This window comes from Scyliorhinus canicula, chromosome 2 (assembly GCF_902713615.1).
Source record: "Scyliorhinus canicula chromosome 2, sScyCan1.1, whole genome shotgun sequence".
NCBI classification, from domain to species: domain Eukaryota; kingdom Metazoa; phylum Chordata; class Chondrichthyes; order Carcharhiniformes; family Scyliorhinidae; genus Scyliorhinus; species Scyliorhinus canicula.
The window spans coordinates 102,695,261-102,720,397 of record NC_052147.1 but is presented as its reverse complement, the minus strand read 5'-3'; the positions used below and the strand labels follow the sequence as shown (position 1 = coordinate 102,720,397).

Below are 25,137 nucleotides of genomic sequence, written 5' to 3'. Positions count from 1 at the left end.
CCTGCCGCCTGACAAACGCCCTCACCTGCATGTACCGAAAGGCATTCCCCGGGGGGAGCCCGAACTTCCTCTCCAGCTCACCCAGGCTCGCAAATTTCCCGTCTATAAACAGGTCCCCCAACCTCCTGATACCTGCCCTGTGCCAACTCAGGAACCCGCCATCAATTCTCCCCGGAACAAACCGGTGGTTCCCCCGTATCGGGGATCCCATCGAGGCCCCCACCTCCCCCCTGTGCCGCCTCCATTGCCCCCAAATTTTGTGGGTAGCCACCACCACCGGGCTCGTGGTATACCTCGTCGGAGGGAACGGCAGCGGCGCCATCGCCAGTGCCTCCAGGCTCGTGCCCACAAAGGACGCCATCTCCATCCTCTTCCATGCTGCCCCCTCCCCCTCCATCACCCACTTACGCACCATCGCTGCATTGGCAGCCCAATAGTACCCACAGAGGTTGGGCAGCGCCAGCCCCCCCTATCCCTGCCCTGCTCCAAGAACACCCTCCTCACCCTCGGGGTCCCATGTGCCCACACAAACCCCGTAATGCTCCTGTTAACCCGTCTGAAAAAGGCCTTTGGGATAAGGATGGGGAGGCACTGAAACAGGAACAGAAATCTCGGAAGCACCGTCATCTTGACTGACTGCACCCTACCCGCCAGAGACAGCGGCAATATGTCCCACCTCTTAAACTCCTCCTCCATTTGCTCCACCAGCCTTGTAAGGTTAAGCTTATGCAGGGCCCCCCCCCCCCAGCTCCTGGCCACCTGCACCCCCAAGTACCTAAAGCTCCTCTCCACCCTTTTCAATGGGAGCCTACCAACCCCCCCCCCCCCCCCCCCCCCCCCCCCCCCCTCCTGGTCCCCCGGGTGTACCACAAACAGCTCGCTCTTCCCACAGTTGAGCTTGTACCCCGAAAAGTCCCCAAATTCCCGGAGAATCCTCATCACCTCCGGCATTCCCCCCACCGGGTCCGCCACATACAACAATAGGTCATCCGCATAGAGCGACACTCGGTGCTCCTCCCCACCCCGCACCAGCCCCCTCCAGTTCCTCGACTCCCTCAGCGCCATAGCCAGGGGTTCAATTGCCAGCGCAAAAAGTAGGGGGTACAAGGCACACCCTTGCCTCGTCCCTCGGTGTAACCGAAAATACTCCGACCTCCTCCTATTCGTGGCCACGCTCGCCATCCGGGCCTCTTATAACAGCCTCACCCAACTGACAAACCCCTCCCCAAACCCGAACCTTTCCAGCACCTCCCACAAGTACCCCCACTCAACCCTATCAAAGGCCTTCTCCGCGTCCAGTGCCACCACTATCTCCGCCTCCCCTTCTACCGCCGGCATCATTATAACATTCAAGAGCCTCCGTATGTTAGTGTTCAGCTGCCTCCCCCTCACAAACCCCGTTTGATCCTCGTGGATAACCTGCGGCACACAGTCCTCTATCCTCGTAGCTAAGATCTTTGCCAACAGCTTGGCGTCCACATTCAAGAGTGAGATCGGCCTGTACGACCCACACTGCTGGGGATCATTGTCCCGCTTAAGAATCAGGGAGATCAGCGCCCGAGACATCGTCGGGGGCGAAGCCCCCCCCTCCCTTGCCTCGTTAAAAGTCCTAACCACCAGGGGGCCCAACAGGTCTGCATACATCTTATAAAATTCAACCGGGAACCCATCCGGCCCCGCCGCCTTCCCCGACTGCATGTTCCCTATCCCGTTAACCAACTCCTCCAGCTCAGCCCCTCCACCGGTCCCTCCTCCACCCTCGGGAATCTCAGCCGATCCAAAAAGCGCCCCATCCCCCCCTCCTCCACCGGGGGTTCGGACCGATACAGTTTCTCGTAGAAGTCCCTGAAGACCCCATTGATGTCTACCCCCCTTCGCACCACATTTCCTCCCCGATCCTTAACTCCACCAATCTCCCTAGCCGCATCCCGCTTACGAAGCTGGCGTGCCAGCATCCTGCTCGCCTTCTTCCCATATTCATACACCATACCCTGTGCCTTCCTCCACTGAGCTTCCGCCTTTCTGGTGGTCAACAAGTCAAACTCAGCCTGAAGGCTGTGCCGCTCCTGAAATAATCCCTCCTCCGGGGCCTCTGCATATCTCCTGTCCACCCTCACCATCTCCCCCACCAATCTCTCCCTCTCTCTCCGCTGCCTTCTCTCCCGGTACGCTCGAATGGCGATCAACTCCCCCCGAACCACCACCTTCAGCGCCTCCCAGACTGTCCCCACTCGGACCTCCCCATTGTCGTTGGCCTCCAGATACCTCTCGATACATCCTCGGACCCACCAGCCCACCTCCTCATCCGCCAGCAGCCCCACATTTGATAGCAATTTTAATGGCTCCTGCCATCATTTTGATGATGGGAAGCAGACTGATAGGGTGGTAATTGGCTGGGTTGGATTTGTCCTGTTTCTTGCGTGCAGGATGCACCTGAGCAGTTTTGCACATTGCTGGGTAGATGCCAGTATTGTAGCTGTACTGGAATAGCTTGGCTAGGAGCACGGCAAGTTTTGGAGAACAAGTCTTCAGTACTATTGCTGGAATATTGTCAAGGCCCATAGCCTTTGCAGTATCCAGTGCCTTCAGCCATTTCACGATATCACGTGGAGTGAATCCATATTGGCTGAAGACTGACACCTGTGATGCTGAGGACCTGGAGGAGGTAATTCAATGTGCTAGGTAGTTTAGTCTACAATGGTGTAAATGATTGGACAATATTTAAATTTTTGTTTTGTACCACAGTCCAATTCAGGAAGCAAGTGAAGATGGCCTGTCCTCTGCTGCCACCACCTCCTCTTCTGCAGTCTCCTCTACTTCAGCGGGAGGACTTGGTACTATCAGTGACTTGAATGTCTTTGAGAGACTGGAGCTGGGCCAGTTGAACTCGTGTGAGACCAACAATGTGAATTTCACCTTTGGTATGGACCTGCTGTCTGTGTTTAGTCTTTAAGATCTATTTAGATTATTTGATAATCTTGCTAATTAGCAAGCTTACTATTCTTGATAGTGTAGCTAAACTAGATTAACATCTCGAGTTATTAATAAAAGTGGACTCTGACTCTGAGAATGACTTGTGGTGATTAATGCATGGTGCTGAACCCAAGCAGGAACTGCAGCAATATCATAAAGATTATTGTAAATGGCTATTTAAGGAAAGATACGAAAATACATAAATGAACGATCATGCTGAAAATGTTTCAGAAATTTTCCAAATAGTAATGTTTTAGCATTGAGTGAGTATTTTCTAAGATTTCCAAATGTTTATATTCCAATATGGGATTGTATGATGCAAAGCATTGTGCTCTGTAAATGGATCATTTTATTAGATTCTTTCTTGCTATCACAGCGCATAAGTTAAAATTGATAATTCCTAGCTCTATTCAGTAGAGAAAATGCACTCAGCTTGGCTGTTATATACACATCTCTGCTCAGTCCCTTGAATGTTACATTATGCTTTGAGATGCTTTAGTAAAATCATTCAATTCAGTATGAGCATAGGTTTGCTTGACAGTTACATCTGTAATGATAATGCACGTCTGGTTTTTGAAGACCAATGCTATGACTTTTTGGAAAACTATTTTCCTATCCGTTACTTCTCACTCTTGTGTATAATATACTTTATCTTGATATATATTCTACAAGTCCGTTATATATTTAAGGGGTGGGGAGAACCCACTATGTTATCAGTTTAATTGGACATCAGTGCTCTCCCAAGTGAGTCTTGAGCACTGGCCCTAACCCGCTCTGTTTCCTCAATTCCAAATGGAGGCCAGAGATTAAATTGTTTCAACCACTTCTGTTTTTATCTTGTTAAAACAACATACCTCAGATGTTGGAAATGTAAAATAAAAACCGAAATGCTGGAAATAATCCGCAGGTTCGGTAGCATTTGTGGAGAGATACAGGCTTAACATTTCAGGTTTGTGATGACAGGCCCCTTTCTCAACAACGAGCCTTGTGTTGAACAGAACCCCCCACATCCACCTATTTAAACTCTTATAACCGATGGCTCTGTAGTCAGGGTCTATGAAGGGTTATTCAGTTGCCAACCTGGAATCCTGTTGGAGGAGTTGATGACAAAAAGAAGCAATTTGTGTTTTGAGTGAGGTAAGTGCAGAAGATGTGGTGGTTGACCTATGATTCTTTTAAAAAATAAATTTAAGAGTACCCAATTATTTTTTTCCAATTAAGGGACAATTTAGCGTGGCAAATCCACCTACCCTGCACAATTTTGGGTTGTGGGGTGAAACCCATGGGGAGAATGTGAAAACTCCTGACAGGCAGTGGCCCAGGGCCGGGATTGAACCCGGGTCCTCGGCACCGTAGGCAGCTGTGCTAACCCTTGTTGACCTGTGATTCTAATTCCTTAATATACACATATGTCTAATGAGATTTGTAGACTTTGTCAAGAACATAATGTACTCCACAATGTAGTGAAATTCCTCTGTTCGATCATATGTGATTAAATATTGGGTGGGTGAAGCAGAATCTGCTATGTAAGATAAGTAACAGGAGTGGCTGGTGATCCTCAGTTTAGGAATATATCCAAGGCAAATGTTGTATGGATTTATGAAATGCTCATCCAATATTGTCAGCAGTAATTTCTAGGCTTTAGTTTTAAACCACAGTTATATTAGTACTAATAGCTCTTCATTACAGTCACCACTCTACAACCTTTCCAATCTCACCAGGCTTCTTGTATTGCTTTGATACTCGTGAAATTTGCTATCTGTTTTTTAGCCAGACATATTATCTCCAAGTTAATATATCTTGTCTACCATGGATTACATATTGCCAAAAAGTATGCACACTCCTTGCCTTCAAAATTAATAAAATGGGCATATTCTGTGGACAGCGCAACACATCATTGACTATAAACTTTTGTACTCGTGTAAAGAACCAAATATGCTTCGTGTTCTTGTTTCTGAAATACCATCTGATAAATTGCAGATAATCCTTGGAGTGTAGAAGTGCGAAATCAATTGCTGTTGTCCCTACCTGTGCCATTGAGCTCACTTCCAGAGTTCCACGTTCAGAAGAGCCCAATACCTATACTTGAAGATGGACTTGAGCTGAATCTGGGTAAGAGACAATATAATTTATTCTGTTCACATCGCCTGGTAGTGTTTTGAGAAAAGTGGCTTGGAAAGCATTTACAGAAAAGTAGGAGAACGAGCTGTATCAATTAGAGTGCTAGATCATAATGGAGCCAATCTGACCCAAATGGTTTATTTGCTGATGTTGCTTTGGCCAGATCAATTTTATATTTGATTTCTGCAGAGCTAATTGGGAATTCCATACTCCAGTTTTCAGTGCTGTATTCACATCATTGCAAATATAGTTGTGTGTTGGTCTTTGCTTTCTGAATGAGGTTGGCTTCGAAGTGTAGTGTCTCACAAAGAATATCAAGCTATATTTTGAAGAAAGCTAATTTATTTACACCACAACTAAATAGATTCAATACATAAGATAACCGATTCACTTAAACTAAGACTCTAATTACAGAGCTCCTGAAAACACGACTAAGCTCTACTTCCACTAACTATCTTCTCCCCGAATCAAGAGAATCACCTGATCCACCTGTATGCACTTGATCGCCACCTAATGGTTGGATGCAGTTACAGTACATTGTTAACCCTTCATTATTCTTACAATATACATATTGTCACATCCCCTTTCTTTGAAGTTGTTTGGACATGCATTCAAACATATTTACATTACATGATGCTTGTTTAGGCTATACATGGTTTCATTGTTATTGTCCATAAGTTAACAATTTTTTTCTCTCAAATGCAGTCTGCCTTTTTTTTTCTGAGACGTATCATGGGAATGTCACTTTAAGAAATGTTTGTCTTCTCAAGTGGCTGCAGTGATGTCATTGTGTGGGTGGAGCTGGGCGCTGGCTCTGATTTTTACCATTGTTTTGAGCTGGAAGCTGTTTTTGGCTTGGAGTTTTGGTTTCGTTTTCAGTTGAAGAGCTGCATTCAAACTAAGAAGGTATATTTTGGTCTCTGCATGCTAAAGAATGTCTCCAGATCACTTGATGATTTCAAAGTAATACCTGTTTCTGCAAGGAATGCAAACCTTACATTCAACCTTTGTTAAAAAGGGTCTTTGATTGATGGATGTTGTTAGTAAAGTTATTACGGGTTACCTATAGCGTACTGTATCTTTGGGGGGAGTATCCGTGTTGGTAGTTGATGAGATGTTTACTGTGTGTTTATAAAATGTTAACTGGATTCATAGAATAAACATTGTTTTTGTTCAATAATACTTTTGATCTCTGTTGCATCACACCTGTAAAGTGGGCCCTTGTGCTGCCATAACCAAAATCTATTAAAAGTTGTGGGTCAGGTGAACTCCATGATATACTTTGGTGTTCTCTAAACCCTGGCCCATAATAAATTGGGGGCTCGTCCGGGATAAAATCTTTTGTGATTGGGTTGGCTGAGTGAACTTAAAGACAGTGAGGAGTGAGCATATTTGTGTTTGCTTTTCAGGTGTGGTAGTCCAGTTTAAGTAGGGAGTGTGTTGTGGGCAATAGCTCTTTCAGACACTCAAAGTTTTTGGGGGTGGACAAGGTCACACGCAGTGCCTTACGAACAGAGACTTAAAAAAAGGCTTTTAGATTTTGCCAGTGGAGATAAAGTTTTAGTATTGTTACCAGTGGTAGGTGAACCTTTAAAAGCAAGGTTTTGTAGACCTTATCAGATTGAAAGGAAATTAAGTGAGGAGAATTATGTGGTAAGAACGCCAGATAAAAGGAAGACTCACCGAGTGTGTCATGTGAATATGCTTAAAAGGTACTTTGAAACGGAAGGAGAGCAAAAGGAGGAGGTTTTAATGATTCTAACTCAAAGCGAAGAACCAAATCGAGATGACTTTGAATTTGACATCCCTCAAATTAAATTGGAAATCAAGGATGTTCTTAAAAATTGGGATAAATTGTTAGGTTACCTTCCAGAGGAAAAACAAACTGACCCCAAAGAGTTATTGATATCACATGGGCAAGTTTGTGGAAGTACTAAAATGGCTATACATGATGTAGATGTGGGAAACGCTGTTCCAATCAAACAACATCCATACAGACTTAACCCTTTAAAATTGGCACACGTTAACAAGGAAATTGAAAGTATGCTTACAAATGGCATAATTGAAGTGGGTTGCAGCCAATGCAGCTCACCCATAGTGATGGTACTGAAAAGGGACAGTATCCAATGGTTGTGTGTAGATTATAGAAAGATTAATGCAGTTACAAGAACGGACTCTTATCCTATCCCATGTTTGGAGGATTGCGTTGAGAAGGTGGGACAATCAGCCTTTATTTCCATACTGGATTTACTTAAAGGTGACTGGCAGGTACCTTTATCCGAAAGGGCGAAGGAGATTTCAGCTTTTGTGACTCCAGATGGTATATACCAATTCAAAGTTATGCCATTTGGCAAGAAAAACGCTCTAGCCACATTTCAACGGTTAACTAACAAAGTTGTTTCAGGATTACCCAATTGTGTGGTATACATCGACGATCTGGTAATTTTCAGCCAGACATGGAAAGAACATTTAAAACATCTGATGAAGTTATTCGATCAACTTGAGGCCGGTTTGGTGGTATACCTAGCCAAAAGTGAACTTGGAAAAGCCCAAGTCACTTTCCTTGGCCATACAATTGGACAGGGTCGAATGGTCCCACGGGATGTGAAAACAAAAGTTATTGGGAAGTTTCCAATACCCTCGACACAAAGGGAAATAATGCGATTTCTTGGCATGAGTGGATTTTACCGGAAATTTGTACCGAATGTTAGCAGTGTTGTCGCTCCACTGGCGGACTTGCTAAAGAAGCGTAGCAAATTTCAGTGGACAGCGGAGTGTCAACAGGCATTTGAGTCTGAAGGCTGTGTTAACCAATGCTCCTGTGTTGGAGAATTACAAGGGGTTTTGTGATCGGAGTGAACTAAAGTATCTGACCTTAAAGAGAAATGCTGAGGCGTAGAGAAATGGATGCTTGTGCAGAGACCTTGTTGTCCTGGTTTAGCGGCTGGTTTAGCTCACTCAGCTAAATAGCTGGCTTTTAAAGCAGACCAAGCAGGTCAGCAGCACGGTTCGATTCCCGTACCAGCCTCCCCGGACAGGCGCCGGAATGTGGTGACTAGGGGCTTTTCACAGTAACTTCATTGAAGCCTACTCGTGACAATAAGCGATTTTCATTTTTTCATTTTCCAAAGAGACTGTCAATCAAGAGGGATTCTAGTTGCCAGAAGAAGAACTAAAATGGACTATGTTATTATAAACGTTTGCATGTTTTGCCTATAAAAAGGTAAATTTGTCAATTTTGCTTAAAAGAAAGTGAAAAGGTGAAAAATGAAACCATCTTAAAGTTGATGGTTTATTTTTTTTCTTGGGGGGAGGTGGCATGGGAATGTCACTTTAAGAAATGTTTGTCTTCTCAAGTGGCTGCAGTGATGTCATTGTGGGTGGAGCTGGGCCCTGGCTCTGCTTTCTACTTTAGTTTTGAGCTGGAAACTGTTTTGAGCTGCATTCAAACCAAGGAGATGTATTTTGGTCTCTCTCTGCATGCTAAAGAATGTCTCTAGATCACTTGATGATTTCAAATTAATACCTGTTTCTGTAAGGAATGCAAACCTACTGTCTTTGTTAAAAAGGGTCTTTGACTGATGGATGTTGTTAGGAAAGTTACTACGGGTTACCTATAGAGTACTATATCTTTGGGGGGGCCTATCCGTGTTGGTAGTTGATAAGATGTTTACTGTGTATTTATAAAATGTTAACTGGATTCATAGAATAAACATTGTTTTTGTTTAAAAATACGTTAGATCTGTGTTGCATCACATCTGTAAAGTGGGCCCTTGTGCTCCCCATAACCAAAATCTATTAAAGATTGTGGGTCAGGTGAACTCCATCATATACTTTGATGTTCTCTAAACCCTGGCCCATAATGGACTTGTAGATCACAGTTGTGTTTGTTCCAATGCTACTGTTGTGTTCGCTGCTGGAACAACGTCTTCCTGACATACTGTTGGATTTGCTTTGAGTAGCTCTGTATCTCTGTTAGGAAATGTGGGTTGAGTCATCTTCACCTTAAGAAGTGCTCTGCAGTTTCTCCTTAAAATCAAACCCACTTCCATTACTCCTACATATGAATGTGGAGCTACCTGGCATATAACGTGATATGCCCGACCATCCATTCGGAAGTTGTACTCTGACAGTAACACCTTGCTCTAGCGGTGATAGATTTTTTGCTGTCCAATCATAGTACTGTTGTTGTTTGCGTTTGTTCTGTTTGATTTTTTTTTGGATTGCATCTTCATTCTCAGGATTCGTTGTAGTAAGACACAGTAACCTGGTATGTATCTTTCGATTCATCAGCAACTGTGCTGGTGAGTATGCTGTTGCAAGTGTTGTTGCTCTGTAGGTTAACAAAGCTAAGTTTGGGTCGCTGTTGGAATCCCAAGCTATTTTCAGTAACTTCTTGGCGATATACACTCCCTTCTCAGCCTTTCCATTGGACTGTGGATGAAGTGGGCGGGAGGTTACATGCTGGAAGTCATGCTGTTTGGAAAACTCAGCCCATTCACTGCTATCAAAACACGGTCCATTATAACTCATTATGGTGAATGGGATGTCATGCCTAGCAAATATTTGCTTCATAGTCTTGATGTCTGCCTTCCAACTTGAGTTGAGTAGCTTGATTACCTGAAAATGGAATGAAATGAAAATCGCTTATTGTCACAAGTAGGCTTCAAATGAAGTTACTGTGAAAAGCCCCTAGTCGCCACATTCTGGCGTCTGTTCGGGGAGGCTGGTACGGGAATAATTCTCAGGATAATTCAAAAAATAGGGAATGATTAACGTGTATTCATTGCCTTGAAAGAAAAACAGATCAATGCCTACTTTCAACCATGGAGTCGTGACAATTTTGTGTATTGTCAGTGCTTCCTTCTGTTGATGAGACTGGCTCTTCTGACTCGTTTCACATTGTGCAACTAGGTTGCTAACCTCATTATTGATTCCTGGCCAATAGTCGGACTCCTGAGCTGCTTTTCTAAATATTTCCGTCCCCAGATGGCCTTCATGCACCTTGCTGAGGATCATTTGTCGTAAAGAAGTCTGCATTACTATGCGATTTTGCCAGCTGAACTGAGGGCATTCAGCCTCTGATCTTCGGGTAAGCGTTCTCCAAGGCGGCCTTCAGGACGCGCGACAATGCAGAATCGCAGAGCAGAAACTTATAGCCAAGTTCCGCACACATAAGTACCGCCTCAACTGGGACCTTGGATTTATGTCGCTTCACATTCACCCCGCCCCCACCATCTGGCCTGGGCTAGCAAAATCCTACCAACTGTTCTAGCTTGAGACAATTCACACCTTTTTAACCTGCGGTTACCCCTCTCTCTGGCTCTGGAAAGACGTAATGACCTGCAAATGCTCGCATTTAAAGTATCGTTTTGCATCTTTGACTTTGTGTGTGTGTGTGTATATATATATATATTACATATTTTCTGGAACCTACCTCCCAATTCACCTGAGGAAGGAGCAGTGCTCCAAAAGCTAGTGATTTGAAACATACCTGTTGGACTTTAACTTGGTGTTGTTAGACTTCTTACTGTGCTCACCCTAGTCCAATGCCGGCATCTCCACATGATGATCAGTTTCAACTGTGAATGTGGGTAACCCATACACGTAGTTATGAAATTTGTGAGTAGACCCAAACACACTTTTTCAATTTGCGCATAGTGCTGCTCGGTTGGTGTCATCACTCTCGAGGCATATGCAACTGATTACCATAGCCCTTCACTTGTTTGTTGTAACAGTGCTGCATCTATGCTGTCTTTGCTGGCGAGATCTTCATATTGCTTTTGGGATCGAAGAACAACAGAACATGTGCTGTAGTGAGTGCTCTTTTCAGATCAGACCACTCTGTTATGTTCATCAGACCAATTGAACATAACATTCTTTCTCATAAGCTGTCTTAGTGCCGGGGTGTATGATGGCAAGTTCGGTATAAAATTCCCCCCAAAATTGAAAACACTTAGCATCCCAAGGACTGTCTTTTTGTCTTTTGGACATGACATTCTGGTAATGGCTGCAATCTTTTCACTGTCTGGCTGGACTCCTTGAGCTGATAGTTGATCACCCAAGAAAATTTGTCTGGAGATGCCAAATTGGCATTTGGCTCTGTTCAGCTTGAGACCAAACTTTTCAGTGCGCTTTATGACTTGCAGAAGTTGTGCATTTTTATGTTCCTCTTCATTTGATGACCAAATGATTGTCATCCACGTACACTCGTACACCTGTGATACCTTCAACCATCTGTTCCATAGCTCGATGAAAATCATGGAAGCTGAAATAATCCCGAAAGGCATTCTATTGAAACAGTATCTCCCGTATGGTGTGTTAAACGTGCAGAGTTTCTTACTTGCATCATCTAACTTTAGTTGCCAAACCCCCCTATATGCGTCTAGTTTGGTAAAGATCTTGGCACCTGACGTTTTACTAGTAATTTCCCCTTTTAGGAATCGGGTAGTGTTCCCGCTTAATATTCTGATTCAGATCATTGGGATTGATACAGATTCTCAGGTCACTGTTGGCTTTCTTCACACAAACCATAGAACTGACCCAGTCAGTTGGCTCTTCCACTTTGGTGATTATCCCCAGCTGCTGCATACACTCAAGTTCCACTTTTAAACGTTCCCTCAAAGGAACCTTTAAACACTTAGGTGGATGAATTACTGGTTTGGCATTTGCTTTCAACTGGATTTTATATTCGAATGGTAGTGTTTCCATACCATGAAAGACGGGAGGAAATTTCTAAATAATCGCCTCAATTTGGTCATTGCAATTGGATGAAATCCTGTCCGAGCTGCAAACGCGTTTCACGAGCTGCAGAATCTCACATGCCTGAACACCAAGTAATGATGATCTCTTTGCTTCAACGATCTCAAATTTAATCAGAATCGTTTTCCCTTTTACCTCGACAGTTAAATAACAGTTACCCATTGTGGTTATCAAGTTGCCATTATAATCTTGCAGTTGACAATCATTCTCATCAGTCAGCGGTTTTATCTTTAATCTGGCTATGTCTGTCTGATTAATGAGATGAGCTCTTACTCCATTTTTCCAATTTCATCTTTTTGTTGGTTCCATTTATTATTAAAGGTATCAACCTGGCAGCACGGTGGCGCAGTGGTTAGCATTGCTGCCTCACGACACCTAGATCCCAGGTTCGATCCCGGCTCTGGGTCACTGTCCGTTTGGAGTTTGCACATTCTCCTCGTGTTTGCGTGGGTTTGGCCCTCACAATCCAAAGATGTGAAGGGTAGGTGGATTGGCCACACTAAATTCCCCCTTAATTGGAAAAACTGAATTGGGTGCTCTGAATTTATTTTAAAAAATTATTTTAAAAAAGGTATCGTCCAATCATCAGAATTTTGAACGATGGAAATCTGTTTTTAAAGTTTCCGAATCGGAAGTTTACGGTTGTGCTTTTTCAATGTTTTCCACTGTTTCAACAAAGAAGGAATCCTCTAAGTCAAAAACATCTTCCTCTGAGTCAGGTTTGATCGCTTGCTTAACATGTTTTTCAATGCTTGTTTCTTGCACAGCATTTCCTTTGTTCACTGTTCAGCTTTTTAAACTGCTGTGAATTTATTCCCTATCTACATTGAGATGCATAGTGGTTTAGCTTGTGACATTTAGCACAGGTTTCCCATATGCCGGGCACTTTTTGATCTGATGCATGTTGCCACACCGTTTATACTTCATGCGCTCGTGATGTCATGCGTAAAATGGCTGCCGTCATTCTTTAAATGGCTGCCGTCTGGAGCTTGTTTCTTTTTTAGGTGTGCCACTGATGAATGGCGTCAACCATGTTGTTTGTTTTTTACGCCACTTTCACCGACCAACATTTCTGAGAATTAATTTCTGACAAGTTCCCTTGCTCTACACTGATTGTCCCTTCTGATGTCAAATAAGTCTGTCGCAATAACTTTTCCTGCAGTTTGTCACTTTTTACTCCGCAGACTCTGATGTCGCAAAAGTGAGTCCAGGAGAATCGAAAAATTACATGCCTGCACTTTTAGTCTCCGATCCGTTATGAAGCTGTCGAGCATTTCACCTGCTTTTTGCACTCTTTTTTGCTTGTTGCTGGCTGCCTCTAAGTCTAGGGCAGAGACATACAATTCAAACTGTTGCTTGAAATTGCACCAATTAACGTCTACCTGAAGTTCAAAATTGCCATGGAGTTTGCAGAAATTCCATTTCGCTTTGACTGGGATTTGCTTCAACGTTGTTGTTCACGTCAGACTCTGGTTAGAAATGTTTTTCACGTTTGTCTCACGGAAATTTTTTTTCACAAACTTCTCATTTCTTGCTGAACTTTTATACTTAGCATGCACACCTGGTACCTTACGATTTCCACTCCTGGTATCATGTGACCGTTGCTTTCTGAATGAGGATGGCTTCGAAGTGTAGTGTCTCGCAAAGAACATCAAGCTATGTTTTGAACAAAGCCAATTTATTTACACTACAACTAAATAGATTCGACTTGCTTGCTAAGATATAAAAGATAACAGATTCACTAATTACGGAGCTCCTGAGAACACGACTAATCTCTCCCTCGCTTAACAACCTTCTCCCCCAATCGAGTATCACGTGATCCACGTGTATGTACTTGATCACCATCTAGTGATTGGATGCAGTTACAGTAAATTGTTAACTCTTCATATTCTTACCATATACATATTGTCACAAGTTGCAACTATAATTTTTCTAATATTTTATTCCCTGTTTAGCTTTGAGCTGTCAGCTGAGGCCTATAGGTCCAAGGATCAATATCTGATGTACAAACAAATTTGACTATTTTTATCAAGGAAAAGTAACCTGCGTGGCTTTGTTTGTAGAGATGCAGGCACTCCGCTCAGTTCCTCAAGTATCCTGCCCCATTCCCCCAGGAGTGGTTCTAATACAAACCACTGAGACTACCATACACACTTCCCTCTTGTCTGCAACAGCAATTTATCACTGCACTCTATTCCTTAGCCGATTTCACACTCGTGCAGTTGTTGCCCCAATAACCTCATTGGCTAAAGCATGCTATCCATTTAATTTGTAACTGCATTTAAATTGCATATTCACATTGAACACCTTTCAATTCATTCAGTGTTCACAATTCATTTTATGAAATTGAATACATACTATAATATTTTTTATTCTTCCACGGGATGTGGGCATTGCTGGCTAGGCCAGCATTTATTGTCCATGCCTAATTGCCCTCGAGAAGGTAGTGGTAAGCTGCCTTCTTGAACCGATGCTGTCCATGTGGTAGAGGGACACCCACAGTGCTATTAGGAAGGGAGTTCCTGGATTGTGACCCAGTGACATTGAAGGAACAGTGATACATTTCTCAGTCAGGATGCTGTGAGACTTGGAGGTGAATTGCAGATGGTGGTGTTCCTGAACATCTGCCCTCGTCCTTCTTGGTGGTAGAGGTCACGTGTTTGGAAGGTGTTGTTGAAGGGGCCCTGAGTTGCTGCTATACATCTTGTAGATGGTGTACCTACCACTGTGTTGGTGGTGGAGAATGGATATTTAAAGTGGTGAGTGGGGTGTCAGTCAAATGGACTACTTTGTCCTGGACAACGTTGAACTTCTTGAGTGTTGTTGGAGCTACGTTCATCCAGGCAAGTGGAGAGTATCCCATCATACTCCTCACTTACGCCTTGTCAATAGTGGACAGACTTTGTGGAGTCAGAAGGTATATATAGCTGGTCCAGTATAGTTTCTGGTCAATGGTAACATCCAGATTGTTGAAAGTGGGATTTGACAATAATAATGCCGTTGAAATTTCAAGGACAGATGGTTAGATTTTCTCGGTCTTTGCCTGGCACTGTGTGACGTGAACAACTTTCACTTGTCAGCTCTGGCCTGAACATTATCCAGGTCTTGCTGCATATGAACACTGACTGCTTCAGTATCTGAGGATTCACAAATGGTGCTGAACATTGCTCAACCATCAGCAAACATCCCCACTTCTTACCTTTATAAAGGAGGGAAGGTCATTGATCAGAGGGAAGGTAATTGAACATTTAGCTGAAGATGGGCTGAATAACTCCTGCAGCAATGTTCTGACACAGAGGTGATTGATTTCCAACAGCCAAAGCTATTCTCATTTTGTGCTAGAAATGACTCCAACTAGGGCCTGACAGAACCCAAACTGAGCATCAGTGAGCGGGTTATTGCTGTATTAGTGTCACTTGATGGCACTGTCAATGACACTTTCCATCACACTGCTGACAATTGAGTAGACTGATGGGGTGATAATTGGCTGAGTTGGAGTTGGCTTGCTTTTTGTGTACTGGACATGCTTTACTGCATTGCTGGGTAGATGCCAGTGTTCTAGTTGTACTGGAAACAATGTTGCTCGGGGCACAACTAATTCTGGAGCAGAAGTCTTCAGTGCTATTGTCAGAATATTGTCAGGCCCCATAGCCAGTGCCTTCTGGTGTTTCTTGGTATCACAGGAAATGAATTGAGTTGGTTAAAGACTGGCATCAATTATGCTGGGGAACTGAGAAGGAGGCCAGGATGGGTCATCCACTCCGCACTCTGGCTTATCTCCTGCAGGGTTGCCCTATCATTGGGGATGGGGATATTTGTGGAGCTGATGCTTCCAGTTAATTGTTTAATTGTCCATACAATTCACGACTGAATGTGGAAAGACTGCAAAGTTGAGACTGATCTGTTGACTGTGGGATTGCATACCTTGCTCTGTTTGGCAAGTGTCCTCTGTTGTAGCATCATCATGTCAAGGCCTCATGTTTAGTTACATTTGGTGCTGCTCCTGGCATGCCCTCCTGCACTCCATGAACCAGGTTTGATCCTCTGGCTTGGTTGTAAAGATTGGGTGGGGAAATTGTTGGGTAATGAGGCCACAGATTATAGTTGAGAACAAATCTGCCGCAGGTGGCCCACAGTGGCTCAATTGCCCAGTTATGAGTTGCTAGTTGCTATTATAATGAATAGACCTGTTACATTTCCTTCCCTCAAATCCCTCCTCAGTAAGTGTTCATGACACTGTAAGAGGGAGGTGCAGGAGTGGAACAGTAGAATGTTGGTAGTGTTACTCCAGCTTTAAACATTCCTTGGCCTGAGTCCCAAAGGGCAACAAGCAGTTCCTCCTTGGTGACTTCAACATCAGAGTTGAAAAGGACACAAAGCCCACCCTACTGCTGGCCAAGTTTGGAGAGGTGCCTGTCAAAAATGGAGACAGTCAGCACCTGTCAAGACCTTAGCAGAGATTCTGTCTTCAATGGGAGTGTCTTCGACTCCATCCCACAGCTATCTGCCGCCATCTCAGCACAACCCCAACCCGGCAAGAGGTAGAAAAGGTCATCTGACAGCTAAAGATACAAGTCATCTGGAGAAGATGGCATGCTTGCCGAAGCACTTAAACATGGTGGAGAAGCACTATTGGCACAAATACTTGTCCTTATTTTAATTGTCTGGGAGGAGAACGTACCAGGAGATGTCTAGAGATGCCAAAATCATGACCATCTTCCAAAAAAAGTGAGGAGTCTGACTGCGGTAACTATAGAGTAATTTCCCTGCTATCAGCTGCAAGGAAGGTCATCGTCTTCTCCCTGTGGCTGAAAGCTCCTCCTAGAGTCCCAATGCAGATTCCGCCCGCTAAGGGACACAGCGGTCATTGTTTCATCGTGCGGCAGCAACAAGAAATGCAGAGAATGACACCAACCATTACACATGGCCTCCTTTGACCTTCCCGTACCAGCCTCCCCGGACAGGCGCCGGAATGTGGCGACTAGGGGCTTTTCACAGTAACTTCATTGAAGCCTACTCGTGACAATAAGCGATTTTCATTTCATTCATTTTCAACGGCCTTCGTACTGTCAACCGCGAGGGATTATGGAACATCCTCCCCTGTTTTGGCTGCCCCAAAAGTTTGTTACTGTTCCCATGATGATATGCGCAAGCCTGACCAACTAATCCACCACAGACCCAACTCACATTTGGATTGGGCCAAAGCATGGCTGTGTCATCACACCACGGTTCTTTTCGATCTTTCTTGCTGCAATACTCCATCTCACCCTGAGCAAGCTCCCTGCTGGAGTGGAGCTGAACTACAGAACAAATAGGAATCTGTTCCACCTCAATCACATACAGGCCAGATCCAAAGTCATCCTATCCTCTGTCATTGAATGCAGAGGATACTTGCGTTTGTGCTCACTTGGAGGCAGAGATGCAAGCCATCGTCGCCACCTTCACCTGAGATGTATGAGAGCATGGACCTTACATTAAATATCCTTAGGGCAAAGATCCTCAACAACTCCAGTTATCAAAATTCATGTGGAGCCCTTGGACAACGTGGACTAGTCTCCATACTGTGGGAGCCTACTGTCAACAAGGTCAGACGTCAACAGGGTTCAACACCTGCCTTCAGTGTGCCAGCTGAGGAAGTGTGTTTGACTGAAGACCACGACCCCTGACCCAGCATCAAACTCATGTTCTACAGCAGTGTTCTTCAAACTTTTTTTCAGGGGACCCATTTTTACCAACCAGCCAACCTTTGGGACCCAACCAGGCCGACCTGAGAGACCCACGCCGGCCGACCTGCGCAACCCACCATTTTCACTTACCTTGTTTGCTGCTGACAAAAATGGAGGAAATGGTTTTAGGTCCCTTTGGCCCTCGTACACGCTTCTCCAATGGAACCAGTTGAATGAAGGTGAAGCCTTCCGGTGTTGGAAAGTATGGAGCCTCCATCTGTCCAAAGTTCTGCATTGTTTTTTCCTGTGAAATTTTATGTAATAAACCCCCCCCCCCCGAACTTGTAAAAAAAATAAAAATAAATGAATTAAATAAATGAAAAAAAATGAAAATTAAATGAATAAAACCCCCAAACTTTTAAAACAAAAAGCTGCGACATTTAAAAAAGGAGAGTTTGATCATAGCTTTGCACGTGCGTGTCGATGATCTGGCACGCATGCTCAGTACGGCCGCATTTTGTTTTACATGTTGGCGGCCATTTTGAAGGCCGCTTGCAGCCGGCGTTATTAACAACCAGCTGCTGTAGCTGTTGCGCGCAGAGATGCGCGATCAGGAGCGCTGCGACAGACGGCTCCGCAACCCTCCCGACACCCGCTCGCGACGCCCCTGAGTTTGACAATGCCTGGTCTACAGAGCAGTAATGATATCTGCCGTCCTATATGGCTTTGAGTTGTGGACTATGTTCAACAGGCACCTCAAAACCCTGGAGATATACCACCAGTGCTGCCACTGCAGGATACTGCAAATCCGTTGCTAGAATTGGCAGACCAATGTCCGTGTTCTAGCTCAGGCCAGCATCGAAACATTGACCACACACGATCAGCTTTGCTGAGCGGGCGACATCATCCACATGCCTGACAAGAGACTCTTGAAGCAAGTGCTCTACTCAGAGCTTTGACATGGCAAGCAAGCCCCAGGAGAGCAAACAAAATGCTTCCAGGACACCCTCGAAGTCACCTTTGGAAAAAGAGCAACATCCCCACCATCACCCATGTGGAGTTTGTACGTTCTCCCCGTGTCTGCGTCGGTCTCACCCCCACAATGCAGGATAGGTGGATTGGCCACACTAAATTGCCCCTTAATTGGAGAAAAATATAAAAAAATTTAAATCCCCACCAACATCAAGACTGCCCAAAGTAGAGGAAATTCTTCTGGGAACGAGCTGAGTTTCATCACCAAGAGCAAGTTGAAGCCAAGTGTTGACAGCAAAAGGAATGCATGTAAGCCTGGTAACCATCCCCAACCACCGTCTGCCCCGCCTGTGACAGACACTGTAGGTCACGCATTGGACTCCTCAGTCACCTGAGAACTCATTTTAGTGTGGAAACAAGTCATCCTCGACCCCAAAAGCAAATATTACGACTATGTGTAGTTCTTTAGATATGGCCATGGTTTGTGTTTAAAGCAATTAATAATTATCCTATTAAAATTACAAGTATGCTTTTTGTGGTTACTAAAAGTAAAAACATTCACCTCTTGCAAAGTTGCAAGAAATTGCTACCTGTGCATTGACGGTTCCAAACCAGACTCTTTGTAATGGGGCATTTTGTAGTATTAACATATACAACTAAAGGGGCTGGTTTAGCACAGGGCTAAATCGCTGGCTTTGAAAGCTGACCAAGGCAGGCCAGCAGCACGGGTTCAATTCCCGTACCAGCCTCCCCGAACAGGCGCCGGAATGTGGCGACTAGGGGCTTTTCGCAGTAACTTCATATGAAGCCCACTTGTGACAATAAGCGATTTTTATTTTCAAAACAAACTCTGTGCTCATTAATGGCGGAAATCATAAAATACCTTTGACTCCAGTCTGTTTGGTATAATTAGTGCAGTTATTGATTTTATGAAATGGAGCCAAGCCAGGCTGTGCCATCTTCAAGATCTAAAATTTATTGTCTCAAATGTATGAATAAGGAGCACAGTTTTTTTTACATATTAGCCATCCATCTAATGGCTATTTGAGAATACTGTAATATTTTGGTTACATTCAATGGAATTGCCTCCATTGGAAAATGTTTCTTCCCTTCTCCTTTCAGTTATCAAAAATGATGTTTAAATTCTATTGTATTGAATGCAACATAAACTAACCCACTTGTCCAGCAGTCTCTAATGCTGCTGTAAATGCATCTCCTTCTTCTAAAATCGGCTTTTTGGCCAGCTGCTATAGTGTTTTATAGAAATAGTCTGATATTGTCCTAAATTAATGCATCTCGATTACTTTTTTTTTACTACTTTTTCTGTTTATGACCTCAGTTGATAGCACTCCCTGAGTCAGAAAGTCATGGGTTCAAAACCCACTCCAGGGACTTAAACACATCTAGGCTAGTACTCCAGTACTGAGTGCTGGATTGTTTGAGACCCCTTCTTTCAGGTGACATGTTAAACAAGTGGAACATTAAGATTGCTAGCATTATTTTGAGGAAGAGCAGCAGAGTTTTCCCTGGGGTCTTGGCTAATTTTTATCCACCAAATCATGTACCTTGGTGCTGGTTGTGGGATCTCAAATTCAAACTGGTGGCAATGTTGCCCAGATTAGAACAGGGACTGCGTTAAAAGTACTTTTGTAGGAACGTATGCTGGTGGCATGTAGAGGGAGGTCACACACAAAGTAGCTCCCGTCAGAGTCCTGGAGCGGGATTCTCTGACCCCCCCCCCCCCCCCCCCCCCCCCCCCCCCCCCCGGGCCGGGTGGGAGAATCGCCGGGGGTCGGCGTGAATCCCGCCCCCCCCGGCTTCCTCCCAATTCTCCCGCCCACCCCAAAAAAAACTGGCCCTGCGTGAGTCGCGCCGCCCGCCTCTGATAATGGCGGGGTCCGGCGTGACTCAATAGGCACCGGGGCTGCCCGAATTCTTTGGCCCGTGATGGACCGAAGTCCCGCCCGTCTGTAGCCGGTCCCGCCGGCGTAAATCAGAGTAGGTCCCTTACCGGCGGCACGGGCGGGCTCCGTGGTTCCTGGGGAGTCGTGGGGGGATCTGGCCCTGGGAGGTGCCCCCACGGTGGCCTGGCCCGCTATCGGATACCACCGATGCGCGGGCAGGCCTGTGCCGTGGGAGCACTCTCTCTCCGCATCGGCCGCTGTGGTCCTCCGTGATGGCCGATGCGGAGACGAACTCTCCCGTGCATGCGTGGGGGTGACGGCAGCACCTGCTGGCACTCACTCGCATGCGCCAACTCGCGCCGACCTGCGGAGGCCCTTCGGCGCTGGTTGATGTGGCGCCAAGCCGCTATCCCGCCGGCAGATGGGATGCCAACACTCCGGGCCGGGCCTAGCCCCTGAAGGTGCAGAGGATCCTCCGCCCCGCCGGGTACGGGAGAATCCCACCCCTCGTTTTTGGTCCTTTTAACTTGGGGGAAATTTGTGGATAGACGCAGCCCATCTAGCTGATTTTGAGAGGATGTCAAAGGCAGCAAAAATGATCATTAGAAAGAAGGTTACAGATGGGGAGATAGGGAAGGTGCGAAGCCGATTGGGAGCAAAAATGGAAGAGGCAAGCTTGTCGGGTGCGGCTGCACCTAATACAGTGGATAAGCTGATGGAAGTAATGGCAGCCAGGTTTGAAAGACAATTAGGCAACCATTTTAAGAGGGAAGGGAGGGAGATGATGGAGATGCTCAAAAAGTCTGTGGAAGATGTGCTGGGCCCGATAAGGGACACATTGTGAAAGACCTCCGACAGTGCAGTAGCATGCAGTGATCCTGAAGTAGGTGGAGGAGACCTTGTTGTGACAGAGTGACCAGATAGCCTCACTAGAAGCTGAGCCGCTGGTGGTGGAGGAGAGAAAAAGGGCCTAAATGCTAAGGTCAAGAATCTGGAGAACAGGTTTAGGGACAGGACTTCAGGATTGTGGGATTGCCGGAGGGAGTGGGGGGCCGAGAGGTGCGGTGGAAAGGCAGCTGCATTCTAATCTACCAGGATGCCGTGGCATAGCTGACAAAGAATTGACGGCCTTTATCAAGACAACGTGTACACTGTACAAGAGCGGTGTGTATTTGTGTGGTGCACCCAGCGAGGCTGAGGGTAACGTTTAATTCCAAAAATCACTTTTTTAGGACGGTGGAGGAAGCGGAGGCTTTTGTTAAAGCACAGGGACTGGAGTGGGTTGGAATGGAACTTTTTTTGATGGGGCAGGACTATTTTGAGGACTGTGTAATGTTTTTCTATAATTGTTTGGTTAACAGATTTATATACATATGTTTGATTAACTGAGATTTATGATTTTGTATTGGAGGGTATGTGTGGTTGAGGGGGTAGCTGAGGAAGTTGGGGATCGGGGCGGTGGTGGTGTGTGCCTTAAGTGTGAATGATGGGGGGGAAGGGGATGGTGAGGAGAGATTGTGGTTTGAGCGGAAATAGCTGGGTAATTTCTGGGATGGGGAAGGGTAGATTGATGATGACCAAGGGTTTTTCCTTTGTCTCATTTTATGGGTGGGGCTGGTGGCCATCTTGGGTGGGCCCTGGTATTAGGGCTTTGGAAGATGGAGAGGATATTCCCTTGTGGTGGAAATGGCTGACCTGAGGAGGGACGGGGAGTGGCCCCTGATTAGACTAGTACCTTGAAAGTTAGGGGTTTTGGGGAGGCCCGGTGAAATGAGCAAGGGTTTTCTGTCATTTGAAGAATTTAAGGGCTGATGTGCTTTTGTAAGCGATGTCCCTGCAGGTGAGGGATCAGACTAGATTTTGGAAAGGCTGGGTGAGCCTGGTGTTCCACGGGGGCTTGATGGTAACTGGCAATCCTAATCAATCCGAGTCTGGTCCCAGGCAGATTAGGGAGGTAGGTCCATAATTATGGTTGGGATGGCGGAAGGTGTTGGTGAATGTGTACTTTCCGAATTGAGGCGATGTTGTATTTATGAAGAGGTTGTTGGCTGCAATATTGGGTATTGATGGTTTTTATGAAAGATGGGAGGGATCGATCCAAGCAGTTTATGTGCTCTGGGGTAGGGAATTCTCCTTTATCTCCCCAGTACATGAAGTATATTTGTGAGGGTGAGAAAAGCAGAATACTCCACAATAGTTATCTCGGATCACGCTCCACATCTGGTAGATTTGGCATTAACGATAGATCCAGTTCAGCATCTGACATGGAGGCAGGATGTGGGGTTGTTGGCAGACATGGAGATCAAGGGCGATAAATGAGTATGTGTGGTTTAATAAGAGGTTTCGCCCTCAGTTCTGTGAAGGCCCTGAAAGCAGTGGTGAGAGGGAAGATAATCTCGCATAAAGCATACAGACAGGGAGGCAAAGGAGGAATGCCAATGGTTGGAAGATGAAATCCTGGAGGTAGATGGTCGATACTCAAGTGACAGTCTCAGAGCTCCTAGCTAGCAGGAAGAACCAGCAGATGCAGTTTGACCTATTATCCTCAGATAAGGTGGTGCCCCAGTTGCGGCACTTGAGGGGGGTTATGTACTAGCATGGGGCCAGTCATCTCTTGGCTTGCCATTTGAGCTGGCAGGTGCCATCCTGAGGGGGGTTATGTACTAGCATGGGGAGAAGGCCAGTCATCTCATGGCTTGCCATTTGAGCTGGCAGGTGCCATCCTGAGAGATTATTCAGGTTCAAAACTTGGGTGGCATCAGTGGGCCGTTTGAAGCTTTCTATAAGAACCGTTATAGAGCGGAACCGCCCAGGGAGTGGTCAGGTATGTTGGAGTTCTTGGTGGGCTTCGAGTTCCCAAGATGGAAGAGGGGGAAGCGTTGGAAGAGCCATTGGGAGCAGAGGGGTTCTTGACCGCTATAGCACACTGGGCTAAATCGCTGGCTTTGAAAGCAGACCAAGGCAGGCCAGCAGCACGGTTCAATTCCCATACCAGCCTCCCCGAACAGGCGCCGGAATGTGGCGACTAGGGGCTTTTCACAGTAACTTCATTGAAGCCTACTCGTGGCAATAAGCGATTTTCATTTCATTTTTCATACAGCAAATGCAGACTGATATGGTCCCGGAGGCGGATGGGTTCCTGTTGGAATTTTATAAGATGATTGCAGGATAGTACCGTTATTAGTGGAGATTTTAGAGGATTTGGTAGCATGGGGTTCCCTGCCCGAGATCCTGATGCAAGCGTCCATTTCACTTCTTATAAAAAAGGGGAAGGACCCAATGAAATGCGAGTCGTTGCGCCCTATTTCTTTAATGAACGTAGATGCTGAGATATTGGCCACGGTGTTACATAGAATTTACAGTGCAGAAGGAGGCCATTCAGCCCATCGAGTCTGCACCGGCTCTTGGAAAGAGCACCCTACCCAAGGTCAACACCCCCACCCAACACTAAGGGCAATTTTGGACACTAAGGGCAATTTATCATGGCCAGTCCACCTAACCTGCACATCTTTGGACTGTGGGAGGAAACCGGAGCACCCGGAGGAAACCCACGCGCACACAGGGAGGATGTGCAGACTCCACACAGACAGTGACCCAAGCCGGAATTGAACCTGGGACCCTGGAGCTGTGAAGCGATTGTGCTAACCACAATGCTACCGTGCTGCCCACAATTAGCCCACAGTTAGCACTGAGACTGGAGCAGTGTCTTCCTCGAGTTATCGGGGAGGATCAGACTGGTTTTGTTAAAGGCCGACAGTTGTATGATGTGCGGCGGGTTGTTAAATGTGGTGCTGTTCCCGTTGGAGGGGCCGTAACCAGAAGTAATCATGGCACTGGATGCCAAAAAGGCACTTGATAGGTTACAATGAGAGGATTCGTTTGCCGCGTTGGAAGAGTTTGCATTGGGCCCAAGTTTGTTGTGTCTTGGATATGATTGTTGTACAAAGCCTGAAGCCCAGTGTCTGTAAAAATAACATGAGCTTGTGGTATTTCCAATTAAACAGGGGAACAAGATTGGGGAAAGACAGGGGTTTCCTATGTCGTCCGTCTCTTACCCCCCCCCCCTCACTTTTGCATTGGCATTAGAGCCTTTGGCCATCGCCCTGAGGGCTTCGGGTAGGTGGAGTGGAGGGGGGTAATGAGGAGAGGGTGGAGCTTAGGGTGTCCCTCTACGCTGATGATCTCTTGCTGTATGTGATGGACTCACTTCCCACCATGGGCAACATTTTGAGGCTGCTGAAGCGCTTTGTCTTTTTCTCAGGGTTTAAGTTAAACCTGGAAAAAGTGAGTGCTTCCTGGTTAATCCCCGGGGAGGGGAGTCAATCTGGAGGTGCTGCTCACCTGGTTGGCTGGTTCCAACTTCAGGGGAGGAATTCTCCGACCACCCGCAGGGTCGGGGAATCGCCCGGGGCCGGCGTAAATCCCGCTGGAATTCTCCGCCACCTGGGAATCGGCGGAAGTGGGAATGAATCACGACCCGCCGATTGGCGTGCCCCCCACGGCGATTCTCCGGCCCGCGATGGGCCGATGTCCTGCAGCTGACAGGCCAATCCGGTGGGATTGGCGGCGCGAGCGGGCCCCCGGGGTCCTGGGTGGGGCGCGGGGCGATCGGACCCCGGGGGGTGCCCCCACGGTGGCCTGACCTGCGATCGGGGCCCACCGATCGGCGGGCGGGCCAGAGCCGTCGGGGCACTCTTTCTTCCGCCGCCTCCACCAAGAGACCCCCCCTACCGTGCATG

The 25,137-nt window shown here is 46.1% G+C and overlaps 1 protein-coding gene across 1 annotated transcript in view; it reads left to right on the top strand.

Moving 5' to 3' along the window:
• The window catches only part of bub1bb (BUB1 mitotic checkpoint serine/threonine kinase Bb), a 132,640-nt gene that overhangs the window by 91,554 nt on the left and 15,949 nt on the right, over positions 1–25,137 (top strand). The window contains exons 16-17 of the mRNA XM_038784090.1: positions 2,746–2,921; positions 4,954–5,085. Of these exons, the coding sequence (XP_038640018.1) occupies positions 2,746–2,921; positions 4,954–5,085 (308 nt within the window). The remainder of the gene's footprint in view (positions 1–2,745; positions 2,922–4,953; positions 5,086–25,137) is intronic.